Source organism: Mobula hypostoma, chromosome 9 (assembly GCF_963921235.1).
Source record: "Mobula hypostoma chromosome 9, sMobHyp1.1, whole genome shotgun sequence".
Lineage (NCBI taxonomy): Eukaryota > Metazoa > Chordata > Chondrichthyes > Myliobatiformes > Myliobatidae > Mobula > Mobula hypostoma.
Window position 1 is genome coordinate 114,233,296 of NC_086105.1, and position 23,229 is coordinate 114,256,524.

A 23,229-nucleotide genomic window follows, 5' to 3' on the forward strand; every position below is an offset into this window, starting at 1 on the left:
CGCTTCCTTGCATTGCAAACTGGACCGGATGGATGCAGCCCATTCCATGACAAGCGAAGTCTTATGGTGTTCCTTTTAAATCTATTGTAGTTCTTTATTTTCCTGTAAATGCCGGCAAGAAAATGACTCTCAAAGTATTACGTGGCTGTATGTTTGTACTTTGATAATAAATGTACAGGTATTTGTATTTTGCAACTGCTGATGTCAGCCCTCGCGTCGAATCACGTTCCATTTTGGTAGTTATAAAAGGCAGAAGTCCCGCCTCTTGTTTGGTTTGCCGTCAACAACATTCGCGGAGCGCGTTCGTGTATTCAGCCATCGATCCCCGAAACTTGCGAGATGCCCGTGTTCTCGGAGTGCTTGGGGACTATCGGGGCCACTCTGTCCTCACCGACGTGGGTCCTCCTCGTCACTTTCCTCGTCCTGCTGAGCTGGTAAGTGACTGACCAAGTCATTCTTCCAAATCAAAGGAGGAAGTTTGCTGCAGTTGGAACTAAGAGTGAAAAGTCTAACTTTCTCTGGATGTTTTGTTATTGATCTAGTGTATATTAGTGTGGAACCAAAGTAATCAGCGGGAAGGAAAGTGCCTTTGCAATTTACTTCGAGATACTGTTGAGCCAATAGGGTTTAGTTCAGTTATTTGGAATCGAGTTGATCTGATGGGTTGGGGTTCAATGTGTAGGGACTGAGCTGATCTGAGAAGGATGAGTTCAGTGTGGGGGAATGGGGTTGGGTTTCAATGTGTAGAAATTGAGCTAATCTGATAGGGTTAAGTTCAGTGTGAGGGTATGGGGTTGGATTTCAATGTATGGGGAAGGGGTTGCGTTTCAATGTGTGGGGAAGGAGTTGGGGTTCAATGTGTGGGGAAGGAGTTGGGGTTCAATGTGTAGGGACTGAGCTGATCTTTAAGGGCCCCCTTCCCTCCATCGACCGCAATGTGTACTTTCTTAACGTAATTGACGAGTACTCGCGGTTCCCCTTCGCCATCCCCTGCCCCGACACCACTACCACGTCAGTTATAAAAGCCCTGTGCAAGCTCTTCATTCTGTTCGGATACCCATGCTATATCCACAGTGACAGAGGGTCCTCGTTTATGAGTGACGAGCTGCGCCAATATCTACTGGCTTGGGGAATTGCAACCAGTAGGACCACGAGCTATAATCCCCGGGGGAATGGACAGGTGGAGAAGGAGAATGGCACAGTGTGGAAAGCCACACTCTTAGCCCTCAGGTCAAAGGGACTACCAGTCTCCCGCTGGCAGGAGGTCCTTCCCGAGGCACTCCACTCCATCCGCTCCCTGTTATGCACGGCCACCAATGCCACCCCTCCTGAGCGACTCTTTTCTTTTCCCAGAACATCGACCACTGGAACCACCCTACCATCTTGGCTGACGTCCCCGGGGCCAGTGCTGCTCCGGAAACATGCGAGGAGCAATAAATACTCCCTGATAGTCGAGAGGGTTCACTTACTTCATGCGAACCCCCAGTATGCTTACGTGGTTTTACCTGATGGGCGGGAGGACACAGTCTCCATCCGCGACCTGGCGCCCGCAGGAGCTCCGGGCCCCTACCCTGAACACTCCGTGGTGACTATTGACCCCGTACCCACCAATGTATGTACCTACGAGACACCGTGCACCCCAAACCCTAGACAGACACCACACGACACTCTTATACCGGACGCGACGCACACGCACGAGGGATTACCGACGCCTAACGTGCTGGCACCTGAAGTCTGGCCGGAGCCAGCACAACCGCCATCGCCGGTGCAATCACCGCCGGTGCTACATAGATCACAGTGACGGACTCGACCGCCTGATAGACTTGACCTGTAAATATACTTCTTGTAAATATTGTCAGTCACTTCACCCCGCGGGACTCTTTTTAAAAAAAGGAGGGGTGAATGTGGTAAACCATGTATATATGTTGTAACTCGGTTACCTGTCTGGACACACACCTCTGCTGACTGCCCCTGTGGCTCCTCCCACAGAGTCCTGTATAAAGGTGTTCGCCTTGCCCCTCCCCCTCAGTCCAGGGGCAGGCACTCACTGTGGAGGTCGTATTGTACAGCAAATAAAAGCCTTTCAGTATTTTACCAAACCTCAGTCTTTTGGAGTAATTGAAGGTGCTTCAATACTCGAATTACGATCATTGGAAAATCGGGTGATCACTATGCACCACAAAAAAAACTCTCATAGACAGCATGGTGATAATGAGAAAACTTCCCTGTGGTGTTGACTGAGAGATAAATATTGGGTGTTAAATTTCCGAAATAGTGCCAGGGATCTTTTTCTATATCTGGAGAGGTTAGGAGTTGTGGAGAGAAAGATGATACATATCTTCAAAAAACACTTTATTCATAAAATTTGCAAATATAAGTGTATTTGTGTGCCACCATTCAAAAAATACTGATTTCACTTACAACATTCATGATATTTCAATGACATCAATTTTTCTTTTGCTTATATTCTATGAGGAAGACCTTGCATTGATTTGAGTGTCTCTGTGCAAAATCAAGAGATTTGTTCTTTGTTTGGAAGTTCTGGTGATGAGCATTCTACCAAAGGAATTTGACAGACTCTTCCAAAACCATCCGTCAGAATCCAGTTTTTCTCCCACAGAGCTCTCAATGTTCAATGCAAACCATTACCTATTTGACTTTTGCTCTGAGGTGTTTGTGCATTTCTTTGTCAGGGACAGGTGGTATGACATAGTTCAACAGTATGGGAAGTTTTGCAACAATGTGACCAGAATCCTCCTCTGTAGTACTGATGATAGACACAGCCTCTCTGGTAATAATACTTGATGTTTGTGTCCTTAATATCTTTGCACAGTTTATGCAGCTAGGCAATGATACCCGTCACAATTAGAGTCATAGTTGGTACATTCTTCCTCTTTGTGCATGATGTCTTTGAGGAAACAATCAATTTTCAATCTCCTAATAAGATGGAATATGACCTTGAAGGTTGCAGCACAGAAGTTGGGTATTGACTACGTCTGTGGCATGTATAGCAACATCGAGAGCATCTAGTAGCTGATGAGTAGGTTCTTTTCTGATAACAATAGAGATACCAATAGAGACAATGTTTACACAGTGCCAATTTCTGTTTCCCCCGGCTATACATTCCTCCTAGCTCTTTGTTCCTGAGGTGTTACCCTTGATTCCAGTTTGAATTTCAAATTCCACATAAAGTGACCAGAGCAGCATTTCAATAGTAGAGAACTATTGCAAAGATACATCTGTTTCTGTCACATAATAATGCTGAATTAACAAATTCATGCCTCTATGTTGAATAGACTAAATTACTGCAATGCACTTTTTATCGGCCTTCCAAAGCAATCTATTGACAAACTTCAACTCATACAGAACAATGCTAGACTTTGAACTTATACCAGAATGATGGAGCATATCACATCTCTGCATCGGCTTCATGTATTTTTTAGAATTAATTTTAAAGTTCTCTTAGTTGTTTTTAAAACTCTCAATGGTTTGAGATTGGAGTACATCACAGAATCGCTTTCTTTTTATAATCATGCTCGGAGTTTCAGGTCTTCTTCTGCTGGTCTCTTCAATTTAAATAATCTCCTCAAAAGATGATTGGTAGGTCAGCAGTTTTGAACTATGGAACTCAGTTGACACTTTTAAAAGGGAGCTCAAAGCCTATTTACTTAACCTTGCTTTTAGCTAACACCATTTTTATTTTCACGTTTGCACTTCATCTCACTGTACAGCACTATGAACTAGACCCATTTCTACAAAGAGTGCTCTATAGATAAGTTACATTATAATTATTATGCTATCTGAACCGTATCTGCAGTACATTAGATTTGTAATCAGGCCTACCTGTGAAGAGGATAAATGATCATTTGCCCAAAAAAATTGGTTCATTTTTGCTGCCGTACATATTGGCCCCCAGGGCCCTTTGAACCTGTTGGCAGATGGCCAGTGATCTGCAGACTGACAGTGAACTTGAGTAGAAAATGGCAATATTACCCATGTGTTGTAAGGGCTTAAGTTGCCCTTGTCAAGACAGAGCACCCTTCTGCAAGCAATCAAGAAAGTATGGGGCAATTTATGTTAGGACCGGTGGACTAACTGCTTCTAGATTCATTGTTTTCTTAATTTCATTCTTGGTATTTTTCTGTAAGACTCTCTCAGTATTCTTTTCAGATGTGAACTATTGGAGCATTCCTATCTTTGCACACAGGAAGAAACCATAACTTTCTGTATCTATAGAAAATCCAAATTTGATGATCTGGATTTATTGAAAAGTGATATGCAGAGATAGGTTAAAGCATTAAAATAAAGGAATGCTCCAATAGTTCACATCTAAAAAGAATACTGAGACACAGTTACAGAAAAATACCAAGAATGAAATTAAGAAAACAACAAGAGGCGCCTTCTTGAGCCTGCTCAGAGACAGTCCAAGTATGCTACAAGATGTAAACTCATTATCTACTCAGCAGTGGCCTGAGAAATAGAATGGACCTCCTGGTTACTGGTTTAAAAAAAATCCAGCATAGGATAGTAATGAATATTCTTTCCAGAAGAGTGGAAATGTGTTTTCGTGTCGTAGATGCAGTTCCCTGTGGTTCCCCCGCAACCCCCACCCTCCCATTTTTGTGACCAACTGCTCTTGTTGAGCTCAAAAACATGGTTTCAAAGAATCTGCTGGCACCGAGCTTAGGCATACGGTAAACAATGAGTATGATTGTCATATATTTGAGGAAGTTAACTGATGTGAATCCTTCACGTAGAAAGAACAGGGAGAGAAAATGCAGATGAAATGGTGCAGTGTTAATAAGCGTGCAAGAACCCACGGACGTCGGAGAGCAAGTATCAGAGTTTTTAACTGTTGGGAAAGGAGACCGGATAGGTGGGGCGGGGAGGAGTGCTGAGAGCACTCAGCACCCCAGGCATTTCCAGTGGAGAGAACAGTAAAGCTGATCTTTTCAGGTCAAGAGCCCTTCATCAGAACTGAAACGATGAAAAGACAAGCATGTTCAAGCTGCTTGGAGGCTGAGGAATAGAGAGAAAGGGTGCAGAACAGAGTTAATGAGATTACAATTACTTTAAAAATCAGAAATTAGAAGCGGAACAAAACCAAAATATCAGCTTTCCTCATTAGAGAGTGGGTAGTTAATTAAAATGATTAAGTTTAGTATGAATTCCCAAGGCCTCTAACATGCCCAGAGGGAAGAATGGATGTTGTTCCCATGTTGAAGTTGAAGGCAGAGAGGTCAGCGAAGGTGTGGGATGGAGATTAATGGATGGGTGGCTGGAAGTTCTGAGTCAACCTTGCAGACTGAACTGAGGTGTTCGGTCAAGCAGTCACCCAATGTGCACTTAATTTCCCCAAGGGAACCACATTGGGCAAGTCAAGTACTATGTACTTTGTGTAAAGGAACACAATACGCAAGTATATTTGATAATGTTTGTGCTAACCAATTTTAGATTTTTATAAGACTATAACCATTTAATTTAAACTTGCAGGTACAGTGTTTCATCATTTGGGACTTTTAAACAGCTTGGAATTCCAGGGCCAAGGCCAGTACCATTCTTCGGAACATTCTTGCATTACAGAAAAGTATGATTTTTTTTTATTGTGTCAGCAGTACTTCCTGTTAGTGCTTTATCTGTTATCAAACAATTCTTTAATTGGTTAAAAGAAGGTACAATATAAGATCTGAGAGAGACTTTTCTGAAATTCTTTGCTATATTTGAGTGAGAGAAGATGTGGGAGTGTTGACTTTCCATATGCTCCAGTGTAAACATTTCATTCAGTGTTGTCAAGCATTCAGAAAGTTTGGTGTTTGAATATGTGCCCCTGTGAATAGCACAATCAAAGCTTCATCTTGGAGTAAATACATTAGAGCAAAATTAACATAACAACTTAGTTGAGAATTATTATTTTTTTAAATTAAATTTTAAAAACCTTTCTATGGGAAAGGATTCAAAACAAAAGTTATTACGTCACTGTATGCACCAGCCTACCACGAGGGAGCTTTTCAAAGGCCAAAATAGATTCCAAATAGACAATATCCACCATGCTACCCTTGTCACTCATCTTTGTGGTTTCCTGAACAATCTTAACTGAATTTCCCCAGGACTTCCCCAAAAAAGCCAAGCCAACTGTATCTAATCCGTCCATGCTTATTCAAACATGGTAATTCCTGTTCCTAAGAATCTTTTCCAATAATTTCCATACCACTGATGTAAGATTCACTGAATTATAATATCCTGATTTGTTCCTGTTGCCCTTAAATAAAGGAGAAAGGTTGGATATTTTCCAGTCTTCTGGGATCTCACCTGTGGCTAAAGAGGGTACAAAGATCTCAATTAAAGTTCCAACAAAGTTCCTTGCCTCCCTCAGTATCCTGGGGTAGATTCCATCAGGCTCTGGGGATTTAACCACCTCAAAGTTTTTCAATAAACCAAACACCTATTCCCTAATATCGATATGTCATAGAGTAGAACATCAGCAAACCCCTCCTTGATCTCACGATCATCAATGTCCTTGATTTTGGTGAATACTGATGCAAAATGCTCAGTTAGGACCTCAGTCACTCCCTGCCTCACGGCATCCTTTGTTCTTCAGTGGACTTACATTTTCCCTAGCTACACTCTTTCAATACCTTGGGATTCTCCTTAATCCTACTTGCCAAGGACATTTCATGGCCCCTTTTAGCCCTGTAAATTCTTTCTTCAAGTTATTTCCTGTTTCTTTTGTGTTCCTCAACGTCTTTGTCTGATTTGAGCTGATGGATTGGTGTGTTGCTGCACAACACTTTAGTCAAAGAAAATAGTTTACTTAACTGCAAGCACTGCAGGTTTTCTTTAGTGCAGAATGAAATAGGGTGATTTCTAAATGACTTGCTGTATGCCAGAAAGACTTCTGCCCATGCAAACTTTACCCTTCAGATAAAAATAGCAGAGACCTTCAGCAGCAGAGCCTTTCAGACAGGTGTATGTAGTGGATGGTTCACCTGCAGGAGGTCCTAGGATTGTCATCATTGACATGGTCTCTGGATATATTGTTCAATGAAGAGGAATTGGGTACTTATCACTCTTGGGGCATAGGCTCTCCTTCAGCTTCTTTTATGCTGATCTATCATTGACTGTCTTGTGCCAATAGATGCAACATATTCACCAAAGGAATGCTCAGAGCAAGATATAATAATTCCTGTATATTTTAGCTGCTTGTGTGCCCACATCATGACTCAATAGTATTATATGAATATCGTTTGTTTTCTTCTTGGCAAGGGTTTTTTTAACTTTGATCAAGAATGCTACAAAAAGTATGGAAAATTCTGGGGGTGAGTACATCCTTCTTTTGCAAGCTACAGTAAATTAGTTTGGCACAACACTGGGCTGAAGGGCCTGTTTGTTTGCTGTACCTTTCTGTGTTCTCTATTCTGTGCCACGATGCAAAACACCACTGTTCATGTTGACATTATTCATTCATCTATTTGTTTGGATTGTTATTTAACTTTGATTTACCTGTTTCTTTTGCATTTATGCAATCAAACTGTGGAAATGTCTCCATGTTGCATTCATTCTATGGTCCTGAAGATGTCCTTCATTGGACTGAGATGCAAGAGGGGAGTTCATTTATGGGACAATAGATCTTTGCAATGAATAATGAAGTACTGAATGTTTTCCTTTCCTGGGATTCGGTGCATTTTAGCCATTCTTGGGTTGTTGTGAGGATAGATATTGCCAGGATTGGAGGACCTGAGCTATAAAGAAAGCTTGAATAGGTTAGGACTTTATTCCCTAGAATGTAGAAGATTAGGGTGAGATTTTATTGTGCTCATTAATGAGGGATAGTGCAGGCATACACCAGGAGGCCAGCATGTAGGATCTTCAACTAAGCTTTATTCATAAAGTTGCTTGCACAATATGTGAACTCCTCCCACTTGGGAGTGGCTAACTGAGAGGCACAGGAATACCACAACATCTCCCTTCTCGGAAAAAAGGAGAACTAGGTATGTACTTTTTGTCCACAGAAATAGGCAGTGAAATTGAGCGATTCAGTTCACTTTACCCATAGCTTGTAACTTGTGCTCCTTAAGTAAACATAAAAAATAATTGCCAACAATTATAACTGTCTTTCTGTTTTTTCTTTTCAAATCTTTTTTTTATTATTATTATTATTATTATTATCCAAAATTGACAAGAGTACGTCGAAGTAGGCAACACTTACAATGTCTCAAGAAAAAAAAACATTGTGTTAAAGATTGAAAAAATTTTGGTGACCAAAAAAAGAGGGGGAAAAAACCCCAACTAAAGCAAAGTGAGGAAAAAAAACTCATTCGGTGTTCAACCCCGGAGCCATGCATCATACAAAAAGCTTCTAAAGATAAACATTAAACTGCCAGCAAGAAAAAAAAATGTACCAAAAATTTACAATTAGATCGTGGAGGAAATCTATCAATTAACTCAAATAATAGTAATGAGTAAACGAACCCCATCTTTTCTCAAAATCAAACATAGGTTCGAAGGTTTGACTTCTAATCTTCTCCAAACTAAGACATAGCATCACTTGAGAGAACCATTGTGACAAAGTGGGAGCTGACGTATCCTTCCACTTCAATAAAATGGCCCTCCTAGCTATCAGTGTAACAGATGCAATAACATATTGGTCAGACAAAGAGATACGGCGGATAATTCCAGGAATTATTCCAAAAAGCACAGTTAATTTGACTTTTATGACAGAGGACTGGACACGGATTCTGAAGTTGGTTAACTCTTCTTCGATCTGTGCAAGTCATTCATTGATTCAATTTAAAATTGTACATCGTTACTATTTGATGAAGGAGAGATTGTCTAAAATGTTTCCTAATGTTGATAGTAATTGCGATAGATGTAAAACTCAGACAGCTACACTGACACATGTTTTGGTTCTGTTCTATACTGCAACAGTTTTGGAAGTCAGTTTTCTTCTACGATTTCTAAAGCACTTAAAATTAGTTTACAACCTTTCTCTTTGTTTCTAATGGTCTCTCAATGACTTTGTTTTCCTCCTGTTTTTTTCCTACCAATTCCCTTTTCTAAAACTTTTTCTGAAATGTTTGCAGCATTAGATCTCTTTTCTAAAACAAACACTAAATCTAATGGAGATCAGGGTAGACAACTTCAACACTCTGAGAAACCGAGAGGATTATTCTGACTGTTCAGTTACTTGCCCTAAGCTGTTAGGCGATGGAGAAAATCTCTGTGGTGAAACAGATAAACAAGCATATCTGGTATAGGTTCCCGGAAGTGTTGGAGTGGATGGAGGTCCTTGAACAGGTGTGTCCACTTTAGGTAAGTGGTTCTCTTCATGAGGATCAGGACACTCTATTTCTTCCTTTACCTTTCGTGGACTTTAAAGGCACAGGAGTGCCTGATTTCACTTTGCTCTGTGTCTGAGACCATGCATGACGTTCATTTTCTCACGCCATGTTGTCTCAAAATGTGGTAAGTGAGGTTGGAGAAAGGAAGGAAGAACGGGCAGGCTTCTTCTCAGTCTCTGGCCCATTGACAGCTCTGATAGACCATAGCCATTCGTAAGAGGAGTGGAATGATCAGCTAGCAGTGCTTTGCTGGCGTCTTTTGCCTTCAGTAGGACGCTCTTAATGGTTTGCACTGCTCCATTTGCCTGTGGGTACCATGAACTACTTGTTTGGTGGTTGAACTCATGGTCCCTAGCAAAGGCCTTGAATTATGGACTGTTTTCTGACACGCATTCTCTGGTATTCCATGTTGAGTGAATACAGCTTTCAATTGCTGTATAACTGTGGTTGAGGATGTAGAGGACGGCTTGGTCACCATAAGACCATAAGACATAGGAGAAGAATTCGGCCAGCTGGCACATCGAGTCTGTTCCACCATTCAATCATGGCTGATCCTTTTTTTCCCTTTTATCTCCTCTTGAACCTAAGTTCCCGGCCTTCTCCCTGTAACCTTTGATGCCATGTCCAATCAAGAACCGAGAAGTCTCGACCTAAAGTACACCCAGTGACCTGCCCCTCCCCCCACAGCTGCATGTGGCAAGAAATTCCACAAATTCACCACCCTTTGGCTAAAGAAATTTCTCCATGTTTCTGTTTTGAAAGGGCGCCCCTCTATCCTGAGGCTGTGCTCTCTTGTCCTGGACTCTCTCACCATGGGAAACAACCTTTTCCACATCTACTTTGTCTAGGTCCTTCAACACTCGAAAGGTTTCAATGAGATCCCTCCTCATCCTTTTGAATTCCAGTGAGTACAGATCCATCAAACGTTTGTCGTGTGATAACCCCTTCATTCCTGGATTCATCAGGACACCTCAACATTCCATGAGTAATAATCTACAGTGAGAACATATTTATCTCTTTTCAGCTCAAAAATGTCTGTGCCTGCAATTTTCCATGAAAAGTCTGGGAAATCTGTGGGACAGAGAGGTTCAGTATGACTTTTGTGCTGTTTTCTGCATGCTTCACATTGCTTTATGTAACCTTCCAGCTGTGTGCTCAGACCAAGATACCACATGGATTACCTTGCTCTTAAGAGACATTTTTCGATGCCTTGATGTCCCTGGTAGATTTGACTCATAATTTTGGCATGCAGAGAAGCAGGAATGATGAGTCTGGAGCCCTTTAGCAACAAACTGTTAAGAACGGTGAGTATGTCTCTTTCAGGCCAGTAGGGTCTGAGTTTGCGAGCTCCTTTTGGGAAAAGCTGGCCATCCATGCTCACAATATTGCATTACTTTGTTGCAGATTTGGTCCTTTTTCAACTCAGCACAAATTTCATCCAGTTTGCTCCGTGATTCAGAAAAGCTTTCAGCCTTCTCTGAGAAATTGGACTGTCGAGTCAACTGACTCTGCGACTAGCAGTATTCGTTTAATGTTTAGATGTTGTTTTCAGCCGTAGTGTTTTCCATTTGAGAGTTTTAGTTAACGGCTCTGTTTGGCCTAGTGTTAATTGTTTTATTTTCCCTTTTGACACCATTCACATCAAAGTCTGTGAACTATGGACCTGCGTCAGCGTGTCTCACTCTGCACTCGGGCCATATCCGAATTGGGTGACAGTTTCCTGTTTCTCTGAGGCAGGTTCTACTTTGTTCGCATGTTCCTCACCTGAGCCTCCGAAGATGAGTATATCATCCATGTGGCTGACTACTCCTTCCATTCCCTCCAACATTTGGTTCATCCTCATCTGAAAGAGTTCAGGGGCTGATGAGATACCAAGCGAGTGTATCCTGAAGGCCTAGCATCCATATGGAGGTTGTGAGCTTCTGTGATTCAGCACCTAAATGGATCTGCCAGAACCCTGAATTTGCATCGTTTGGTGGAGAACTTTGCTGCATCCAGCATACCTACTGTGTGCTCCACAGAGAGCAGAATAAACTTCATCTGACTCACGACCTTATTCAGTTCTGTTAGATCAACACCGATCTTCACTGTGCCATCTGGCTTGGGAACAGGAACAATGCCCGCACAGCAGTCAGTAGAGACATTCAGTCAAACACCTCCATTCTCTCAAGTTCAGCTTTGACTTTGTTCATCAATGGGACCAGTGTAGCCTTGCTCTGGTCGGAGAGTAGGGCATCACTCCTAGCCTCAGTTGGATAAGGTGCTCTTCTTTCAGCACCGCGAGGCTTGTGACCAACTCCTGGTACTTCTGCTGCTAAACATCACTTAGTGAATTGAACCTTGCCACGTGGTTCAGCTTCTTGATGGCATGTCGTCCCAGTAGTGGTGAGAAGTGATTTTTCACTGTTTCTCATTTTTATGAACAGAAGTAGTAAACGTTCCTTTCTCACTGAGCTTATGGTTCCCTGGCCCCATGAGCAGTTTCTTTGATGGGTTTAGCATAATGCCTGTTTTGATCTGACATTCAGGGATGGCTGTGACATGTACCTCAGTGTCCATTTTGAATGTCACTGCCTCATTTTGCAACTGAACCGTAGTACATCAGCCTTGTCTACTTGAATCTAGAGTTCACTCCCTTTGCCTGAATCATGGTCTTCTTTGACCTCCTGAACTGTTTTTGAGTGATGCTGGCTTTTATAATGGCGAACGCTATTGTGTTGGTGGACAGCGCACTTTGACATGGAATGGAGACTTGCCGCATCTCCTGCAGTTGGACATTTTACCTGCTTTTTGTTTCACCTGTCTGTTTTGTTTCAATTGAACTCTACTGTCACTGCTTTCTGACTGCATCTTGTTTGTACCCTTCTTGTACAGCTTCTAGATTTACCATAGCATAATTTTCATGCCTGAGTTCTACCTGTTGCTGGTGAACATTCTCACTCACCCTGACCATAGTAATAGCTTTCTCTAGTATGAATGAGATTTGTCTGCACTCGAAGTCTTGCTGACAATTTAGTGTCTAATAGCCCGGCTCCAATCCTGTCTCTGTGCTCATGTCTCAGACTTCCATATGCACGTTTGTGTGACAGGGCATACAAATGCTGTGATGAAGTCATTTACACTTTCATCTGTCTCCTGTTCTCTGGAGTTGAACTTTGCCCTTTCATATGTCACATTTTGCTTTCCTGTGAAATATTCTGTACTGTTTTGTACTCCCTTTTCTAAGTATCTGTCAATTTGAATCCCCCCCGTGAATGTCATCTGCTTTGTCACCCATGCAGTATATCTGCGTGCTTACTTGATGCTCTTCTGGAACCTGAGTGAAATTGCTTGCAACCCTAGATTTCTCAGAGCGTCTAAACCATCTCTAAAAGTCCCATGGTTTAGAGAAAGGAAATGTATTGAGGGGCTTTATAAGGTAAGTAGATGTATGCACTGCAGGTATTTGTTCCACTTTCCTGTTGATTTGTTTATTTATTTACTTGGACTATAATTTTTTCTCTCCACGAGAGTTTGACTGAGCTCTCTGACTTCTCCACTGTATCTGTGTCTCTGTGCACTCTGCAAGGCTAGTGACCCATACACAAATTATTACCATGTATCCACTTTTGAGTGCAGCCTGCAGGCGTTGCCTAGCAACCCTGGCCAGTTCTCAGCTCCATTAGCAAACTAGCATAGGCAGTTTAGGTTGATAAGTCTTTGGACAATTTTCCACAAATATAAGCAAACAAGAACAGTCTTATTGTAAATTCTTTCTTGATGGGGATCTCCTTTGGTCTTTAGCTCAAATTCAGTGCTCAACCACTTCTGTCACCATGTTGTGCTCATTAATGAGGGAGAATGCAGAGCACACCAGGAGGGTAGCATGCAAGATCTTCCACTGATCTTTACTGCTAACACTGTTTGTACAATATGTGAACTCCTCCCTTGTGGGAGTGTCTAACTGAATGACATAGGAACAGCATTATTAACCACCACAACAAATTTGATAGAGATATTCAAAATTGAGGGGGGATAGATAGTAAATGAAAGCAAGTTTTTTCCACTAAGGTTGGGTGGGACTACAAATAGAGGTCATGGGTTAAGGGTGAAAGTTGAGAAGTTGAAGAGGAACATGAAGGGAAGCTTCTTCACTCAGGTAGTGAGAGTGTGGAATGAGCTGTCAGCACGTGGTGCATGCAAGCTGAATGTCAATGTTTAAGAGAAGCTTGGATGGGTACATAGATGGTGGGGTATGGAGGGCTATGGTCCTGGTGCAGGTCGATGGGAGTGGGGAGACTGAATTTTTCAGCACAGACTAGAAGGGCTAAAGAGCATGTTTCTGTGCCGAGCTTTTCTATGACTAATTTTCTTTGGTTGCCTCCCCTAAATGGCTACATTGTGCACCCTGGCATTTGATTCCAAATGTTGGAAGAGATAGAACATAAGTGGCTAAACCTTTTCACCTGTTTATTGCAACTGATTTTCTATTCCTGGATGTTTTATTCCCTCATTCACTTACTGAAAAAAAAATTGCTTTCCTTCAGGATTTTTGATGGGCAAAAGCCTCTTCTCTGCATTATGGACCCTGACCTGATTAAATTGATCTGTATAAAAGAATTCTACACATTGTTTACCAACAGGCAGGTCAGTATTTATGTACATTGATAGTGGTTTCTTTTGTAACTCTGTTCTTGTTCCATTTTCTTTATTTCAATATTTAGATTAGCTTTCCTCGTCCCCCTCTAAGCCCCTACTTACATGTGCGATACATGTTTAATGGAACTGCCAGGGATCACTTAAGCTAGAATTGCGATGCTTAAAAGGTAAGAGCATCTCAAACATGCCACTTTGGTGCTTGTTCCCCAAGCTCCCACCCCTACCTGCTCCTGCACACTCCTGTATTGTGATTGAAATGCCCCCTCTACTTACAACATCCCTTGTTCTGCCTATCTCTGCAGTTTTAGAACCCAACATGTCATTATGGCAAAGAATTTGATGCTTAATCTTTATTTCATTCAGGATTTTGGTCTGGATGGTCCGTTTAAGGAATCTGTCCTGGTTATCCAGGATGAGCGATGGAAGACAGTCCGAAGCATTCTTTCACCAACATTCAGCAGTGGGAGGCTTAAAGAGGTAACAATAAGGACTTTCTATTAATCAAATCTATTTTAGATTATGAGAACACTTAGTCCTCTTTTATTGTCATTTAGAAGTGCATACATGCATTAAGAAATGATACAATGTTTCTCCGGAGTGATATCACAGAAAACAGGACAAACCAAAGACTAACACTGACAGAACCACATAATTATACTATATAGTTACAGCAGTGCAAAGCAATACTATAATTTGATGAAGAGCTAACTATGGGCACGGTAAATAAAGTCTCAGAAGTCCCTGAGTCGATCGACTCCCGAGTCCCTGATAGCAGGCGACAAAAAGGAGAAACTCCCAGCCATAAACCTCCAGGCACCGTCAACTTGCCGATACCTTGGAAGCAGCCGACCACAGCCGACACTGAGTCCATCTGTCTGAAAACTTCGAGCTACCGACCAGCCCTCTGATACTGCCTCCCAAGCGTTATCCTCTGCCAAGCGCCTTCGACCTTGCCTTAGCTGCTGAAACACGCAAAGCCGAGGATTTCGGGGCCTTCTGCTCTGGAGATTCTGGTTACCACACACTAGCAGCAGCAGTGAAGCGGGCATTTCAGAAGTTTCCAAATGTTCCTCCATACTCTCACGTCCGTCTCTCCATCAAGTCAGAATTGTGCACGGTCCCCTACTTGGCAAATAGCAGACATCATCACTGAAGTGGCCGCGCGAGCCGCCATCGCGCCACCATCTTCTCCAAATATATGCCTCCAAATTCTCCTGCACATACGCCTTCTATGTCCTTTATAATAACTGGCCTATTGTGCAAGTGAGGGAGATTATGACTCGTAGAAAATTTAAATACAGATTTTAACAGGGTGTTGAAGAACAACCCGATAACATCTATACTGTTCCAAGGTTACCATATACCGAATACCGTAGTTTACATCCACGTTCCCTCTATAATTTGATAATTCCCTGCCTTTCTTGAATACATTAAAGCAGCACCTTTATTCCAACAGTTGTGGAGAATATCTTGGCCTAACAACAATATTCTTTAGATTCCTAAAACTTTTCCATAATATCGAAGGAATTATGAGTGCCTGTTTACACAGAATGCTTGGAGTACAGGCTTGATCAGACAAAATTTCTTATCTTTCCCATTGGAGGTTGTATTATAAAATGGAAGCCCACAGAAGTATTTTCCTTGTGGAGCATGAAAGACGGCAGATATTGAAACAAGGAGTTGTCCTTAAGACATTTATTTAACTTTATTAATTCTCCGCTTTAAATAATTTGTTTGTAACTATTTTCTATTTAAAGTTAAAGGTTGATAACTACGTTACAGTTTAACAAAGGTAAAATTCATTGTCTATGGTATATCGCGGCACGTGATGACGTCACCTCTGGTTTTGCTGCGTGTAGTGGGTAACTTCTGGTTCGGAGAAAGAGGAAAGGTAGGGGTCCGCGCATGCTGCGTGAACATGAAAAGCTCCGTTTCTACCCACAAAGAAACATTATAGAAACAATGCTGTAAGTTCATATGATAGTAGGGATGTTGAAGTAAAAATATTAACGAGGATTCTGTTAAAGGAAGTCGCGGCTGGAGAGGCAAACGTGGCGGCTTTTCAATTTCAAATGCGGGGTCAGCTGGAGCCTGGCGGCGGCTGGATGTGAACCCCCCTTCCCCTGGGCGGCTGAAGACACTGGCTAATAGAAAAGAGCGCGCGTCTCTTTTTCACCATATGATAATGTGGAAGAGTGAACAGTAAATGGTTAAATGACTATGTTTTCGTTGGCTCTGGTTTAACTTGGTGTTTAGTCAGAGTTTCAACACACTGCATGAGAACGCTACAGTACTGATAATCCATTTATGAATTTTAGAAGATAGAACTTAATAAACATAAACAAATGCAGATAGTGGAAAACTGAAATAAAATGAGAAAATGCTGGAAATACTCAACAGGAGAGACATTATCTGTGGAGAGATATGGAGAGAATTAATGATTCTTTCTTAAAGTTTTAAAATTCCACAAGAGTGCTTTGAGTAACGATCAACATTATGCAATATTGGAACGAGTAACTAAATTACAAAATTCATAAGTCATCAGGGTTTAAAAAATGTTTTAAAATACTGTTAGGATGTTACTCTTGGCTTTAGAATAGTGCATCTTGAAAGGAAAAGACAGAGAATTATAGGTTTGAAGGAAGGAACTCTGTGAAAGGCATGGCAATCAAATATGCAAGGACCCTGCATTGTAGAAACAAAAGATATTGTAGGATTGTAGAACAGAGGACCTTAGAGCAATGAAGAGTATTCCTATGAACAATATGAATTTTAAATTCAATCATTGATGTCACTAGTGCAGGTAAATAAGGAAATGTTGGGTGAACAAGATCTAGTGGAGTGTTTAAATCATTGACATTCTACCCTTTTGGAATGTATTGAATTTTCTGTGTGGCCATGTATTTAAGAATAAACTAGAATTGAAATTGTGATTTCTACATTGTTTTGGTCTGCATTTCTAAAATTCACCAAATGCTGCAGGATTTTGTAATTAAACTCCTAGGATATTATATCCAGGAGAAAAATTCTAAGGGCATTTAATGAACAAGCCTTTAATTTAACTTGTTTGTTTATTGGCTGCATTGGTTATGTTTTAATGAACTATTTTCCTGAAGGTCATAAAATGTCTTATCTGGAAATAAAGTCAATGTTCATTTTCAAATTTATATTGGGAGGTAGTGTATAGTTAATTAGGATAGATAGGTCAAATGATTGATATCAGGATATCCTGGGGAGGTGTTAACCAACTGAAAATCTCTGAAGAATACCTAATTGAACCAGTACCTAGTTGTTTTGTACATTTTTTAAATTTTGGCTGTCTTTATTTTACCCCTTTCCCAGATGCATCCAATAATTTGTCATTATGCAAACAAACTTGTGAAATTGGCTGAAAAAAAGGTGAAGATGAATGAAGTTGTCCAACTGAAGGAGTGAGTAATTCGTCTGTTTGTTTCTTTGGCACAACTTTTTCCTTTTTAGAGTCATAGCCATTTTTTAGCCCATTTCCAGCTGCTCCAGATCCCACTACATAGAACATAGAATAGTACAGTACAGTACAGGCCCTTCGGCCCACAATGTTGTGCCGACCCTTAAACCCTGCCTCCCATATAAGCCCCCACCTTAAATTCCTCCATATACCCGTCTAGTAGTTTCTTAAACTTCACTAGTGTATCTGCCTCCACCACCGACTCGGGCAGTGCATTCCACGCACCAACCACTCTCTGAGTAAAAAACCTCCTTCTAGTATCCCCCTTGAACTTCCCACCCCTTACCTTAAACCCATGTCCTCTTGTATTGAGCAGTGGTGCCCTGGGGAAGAGGCGCTGGCTATCCACTCTATCTATTCCTCTTATTATCTTGTACATCTCTATCATGTCTCCTCTCATCCTCCTTCTCTCCAAAGAGTAAAGCCCTAGCTCCCTTAATCTCTGATCATAATGCATACTCTCTAAACCAGGCAGCATCCTGGTAAATCTCCTCTGTACCCTTTCCAATGCTTCCACATCCTTCCTATAGTGAATTGACCAGAACTGGACACAGTACTCTAAGTGTGGCCTAACCAGAGTTTTATAGAGCTGCATCATTACATCGCAACTCTTAAACTCTATCCCTTGACTTATGAAAGCTAACACCCCATAAGCTTTCTTAACTACCCTATCTACCTGTGAGGCAACTGTCAGGGGTCTGTGGACATGTACCCCCAGATCCCTCTGCTCCGCCACACTACCAAGTATCCTGCCATTTACTTTGTACCCTGCCTTGGAGTTTGTCCTTCCAAAGTGTACCACCTCACACTTCTCCGGGTTGAACTCCATCTGCCACTTCTCGGACCACTTCTGCATCCTATCAATGTCTCTCTGCAATCTTTGACAATCCTCTACACTATCTACAACACCACCAACCTTTGTGTCGTCTGCAAACTTGCCAACCCACCCTTCTACCCCCACATCCAGGTCGTTAATAAAAATCATGAAAAGTAGAAGTCCTAGAACAGATCCTTGTGGGACACCACTAGTCACAATCCTCCAATCTGAATGTACTCCCTCCACTATGACCCTCTGCCTTCTGCAGGCAAGCCAATTCTGAATCCACCTGGCTAAACTTCCCTGGATCCCATGCCTTCTGACTTTCTGAATAAGGCTACCGTTTGGAATCTTGTCAAATGCCTTACTAAAATCCATATAGATCACATCCACTGCTTCACCCTCGTATGTGCCTGGTCACCTCCTCAAAGAACTCTATCAGGCTTGTTAGACACGATCTGCCCTTCACAAAGCCATGCTGACTGTCCCTGATCAGACCATGATTCTCTAAATGCCCAGAGATCCTATCTCTAAGAATGTTTTCCAACAACTTTCCCACCACAGACATAAGGCTCACTGGTCTATAATTACCCGGACTATCCCTACTACCTTTTTTGAACAAGGGGACAACATTCGCCTCCCTCCAATCCTCCGGTACCATTCCCGTGGACAACGAGGACATAAAGATCCTAGCCAGATGCTCAACAATCTCTTTCCTCACCTCATGGAGCAGCCTGGGGAATATTCCGTCAGGCCCCGGGGACTTATCCATCCTAATGTATTTTAACAGCTCCAACACCTCCTCTCCCTTAATATCAACATGCTGCAGAACATCAACCTCACTCATATTGTCCTCACCGTCATCAAGTTCCCTCTCATTGGTGAATACCGAAGAGAAGTATTCATTGAGGACCTCGCTCACTTCCACAGCCTCCAGGCACATCTTCCCACCTTTATCTCTAATCGGTCCTACCTTCACTTCTGTCATCCTTTTTTTCTTCACATAATTGAAGAATACCAATCCACGAGAGTCTTCCTCGTTATCCACCACACCCTCAATCTTGGAATTGTCTGCAAACTTGCTTCTCCAGTTAACCACAGTATCATCCAGATTGTTGATAGATTTGACAAACAACAATGGACCCAGCACCAATCCCTGCGGCACTCTACTAGGCACGGGCCTCCAGTCAAAGAGGCAGCCATCTTATTACCACTCTCTGGCTTCTCCCACAAAGCCAATGCCTAATCCAATTTATTACCTCATCTTGAATGATGAGCAACTGAATCTTCCTGATCACCCCCCCCCCCCCCCCCATACAGGACCTTGTCAAATGCTTTACTAAAGTCTATGTAGATAACATCTGCTGCCTTGCCTGCATCAGCTTTCCTGGTAACTTCCTTGAAAAATTCTGTAAGATTGGTTAGATATGATCTGCCATGTTGAAAGCCATGCTGACTATCCTTGATCAGTACATGTCTATCCGAATACTTGTATATCCGGTCCCTTGGAACAAACTTTTCCAGTACTCATGTCAGGATCACCAGCCTGTAATTTCCTGGTTTATTTTTAAAGCCTTTCTTAAACATCGGAACGATATTGGCTATCCTCCAATCCTCTGGTGCCCCATCTATCGCTAAGGATTTTTAAAATATCTCTGTTAGGATCCTGACAATTTCTGCACTTTTACGAAGGTCTGACGGAGCACCTTGTCTGGCCCTGGGGATTTATCTACCCTAATTTGCCTCAAGGTAGCAAACACCACCACCTCTGTAAATCTGTATCAGGTCCATGAAGTTGGTGCCACTTTGCCTCACTTCTATAGACTCTGTGTCCATCTCCTGAGTAAATACAGATGCAAAAAAAATCATTTAGGATCTCTCCATCTCTTTTGGCTCCGTGCATTGATTATCATTCTGATCTTCCAGAGGACCAGTTTTATCCCTTGTAATAATTTTTATCTTAACATATCTGTAGAATTCCTTGGGATTCTCTGTCATGGATCACTTTCATATTTATTCAAGCACTTTCAACCTCTTGGTGTTCCAACAGAGGACGAATATAATATCTGACTCCTCATCACTTAATTGATTATCCTGAGTCAGGGATCAATATATTTCTGAATTCAAGGGTAAAGTGGGACTGATTGGTAATTGATTTATCGTTGCTACATAAGATGTAGCAGCAGAATTAGGCTATTCGACCCGTTGAGTCTGCTCCCACATTCCATCATGGTTTATTTATTATCCCACTCAACACCATTCTCCTGCCTTTTCCCCGTAACCTTTGATGCCTTTATTAAGAACCTATCAACCTCCACTTTAAATATACTAAATGACTTTGCTTTCAGAGCCATCTGTGGCAATGAACTCCATAGATTCACCACCCTCTGGCTAAAGAAAATCTTCCTGATCGCTGTCCTAAACGGATGTCCTTCCATTTTGAGGCTGTGCCCTTCGGTCCTAGACTCTCACACTACAAGAAACATTCACTCTATGTCCACTCTAGCTCAGCTTTTAGATATTCAACAGGTTTCAAGGAGATCCCCTTTCATTCTTCTAAACTCAGCAAGTACAGGCCAAGAGCGGTCAAACACTCCTGATACATTCTGTCTTTACAATCCCAGAATCATTCTCATGAACTTTCTCTGGGCCCTCTCCAATGCAAGCACATCCTTTCTTAGACAATGGACCCGAAACTGCAAAACTACTCCAAGTGCAGTCTGACCAATGCCTTATATGCCTCAACATTGTGTCCACCTTTTATATTCTAGTCCTCTCAAATTGTCCTTATCAATGACTCAGCCTGTAAGTTAACCTTTGGGGAATCCTGCACGATGATTCCCAATTCCCTTTGCACCTGATTTCTGAATTTTCTCACTGACTAGAAAATAGTCTATGCCATTATTCCTTCTCCCTGACTGCAAGGCCATTCTTTTCCGTACACTATATTCCATCTCCCACTTCTTTGCCCTTTCTAATCTGTCACATGTACTGGGGTACAGAGAAGAAAATTGTTTTGTATGACGTCCATACATATCATCTGACAACATCAGTATATCAAGGTAGTACAAAAGAAAGGAAACAGCACAAAGCAGAAAGATCAGTCAGAGTTACAGAGGTAATGCAGTGCAAGCGGACAATAAATTGCTAGCCCATGTTGAGATGGACTGTGAGGTCAAGAGCTCCATTAAATAGTCTTATAACAGCAGTATAGAAGCTGAAACAAACAAGAGAATATCTGCAGGCGCTGGAAATCCAAGCAACACACCATGAAACACTGGAGGAACTAAGCAGGCTAGGCAGCATTTATAGAAAAAAAGTACAATCAATGTTCTGAGCCGAAATCCTTCATCGGGACTGGAGACAAAAAGCCGAGGAGTAGATTTAAAAAGGTGGGCGTAGGGGAGAGAGAAACACAAAGTGATAGGTGAAACCTGAAGGGGGAGGGATGAAGTAAAGAGCGGGAAAGCTGATTAAAAGAGACAGAAAGGTATGGAAGAAATAAAAGGGAGGTAGAGCACCAGAGGGAGGCAATGGGTGGGCAAGGTGGTGAGGTGAGAGAGGGAAAAGGAGATGGGAAATGGGGAAGAACGGCGGGGAGGGGGGAGGTGAGGGAGCATTACCGGAAGTTCGAGAAATCGATGTTCATGGCATCAGGCTGGAGGCCACCCAAATGGAATATAAGGTGTTGCTCCTGCAGTCTAAGTGTGGCCTCATCACGTCAGTGGAAGGGCCATGGGTAGACATATCGGAATGGGAAGTGGGACTAAAATACTTCCCTATGAATTTTACATTTTTGTATTTTTCCCCGTTTGAAAGATCAAAGTCTATCAAGACTTGATGGTAAATTCCTATTCTTGGGTCTGATTCCAGCTTAGCTGAAAAAACCATGCTAAAGGATCAATATTTCATGCTTTTTTTGATATTAATCTTAATAACATTAACATAATTAGACACATCACATAACAAAAGTGGATGCAATGCATTTTCTAGGCAGATATTCTATGTTTTGTCCAAATGAGTGTCCCAAAAGAAAACAAAGTGCTGTTGGAGTGGTTTACTCTCTGAAGCCTGTCACAGAGGAGCACCTATACACCTGGCTCTGTGCATCTCCCAACATGTTGTTGTGTAGCAAACTGCGCAGGACATCAGTCATCAATAGTGCAATTCCAGTGGCAATCTCACAGCAATAATGCATATTTTGGTTGTCATGGATGCTGCAGAGGGGATGCCTGAGACTTCCCACCTTTATTCTAAAGGACATGAACGTTGCGGTCAATCAGAGGCATGTCTGTAGGAAGGAGAAGATGCACGCACTGGGGGTGGACAGGGAATCTGCCACTATCAGCAAAGCCTGGCAGGAAGTGGTTCTAGTAGTCACTTTCCAATATGAAAATCTCCACACATGGAGGAATGCTCAAAGATGTGTCATGACTTTGCAAGATTTGCCAGTGATGTTTACATTGTGAAGTTGGAAGTGCAGATTATGGAAGAGCAAGTGCTGGCTACTTTGACGTGCATTGGGGTAGATGAATCCCCAGGACCTGACAAGGGCTCCTCTTGGACTTTGTGGGAGGATTGTGCAGAAATTGCAGGGGCCCTGATAGAACTATTTAAAATACCCATGGGCAATTCTTTAAGATTGTTGTAGCCGGGGAGTGGTAGTAAGGATAAGCTCCCACTGACTATTAAATGCTCCCAATGGTGTGCATCTCAGATAGCCTCTGACAAACCAAGTCCAGCTCCTGGCATTCATGTGTGACTTAGCTACTAAGCCTGGTGGAATTGTTTCCACTGACAGAAGAAGGGGCAAAGGTGGGTCACTGGCACCTTAAAACCAGTCACTTCAGGCAGATGGGGCTCGTCAGCCATGGTTGGCAGCTTATCTAGGAGAAGAAAAACTCTGAGGCCTTGACTAGTACTGTTTTTAGTGACAATGATTTCTAGCA

The 23,229-nt window shown here is 42.1% G+C and overlaps 1 protein-coding gene across 1 annotated transcript in view; it reads left to right on the forward strand.

Annotated features, from left to right (window-relative positions):
- Positions 1-259: 259 nt before the first annotated feature.
- The window catches only part of LOC134351976 (cytochrome P450 3A24-like), a 40,700-nt gene continuing 17,730 nt past the window's right edge, over positions 260-23,229 (forward strand). The window contains exons 1-6 of the mRNA XM_063058958.1: positions 260-434; positions 5,494-5,587; positions 7,264-7,316; positions 13,865-13,964; positions 14,340-14,453; positions 17,319-17,407. Coding sequence (XP_062915028.1) covers positions 340-434; positions 5,494-5,587; positions 7,264-7,316; positions 13,865-13,964; positions 14,340-14,453; positions 17,319-17,407 — 545 coding nt within the window. The 5' untranslated portion in view covers positions 260-339. The remainder of the gene's footprint in view (positions 435-5,493; positions 5,588-7,263; positions 7,317-13,864; positions 13,965-14,339; positions 14,454-17,318; positions 17,408-23,229) is intronic.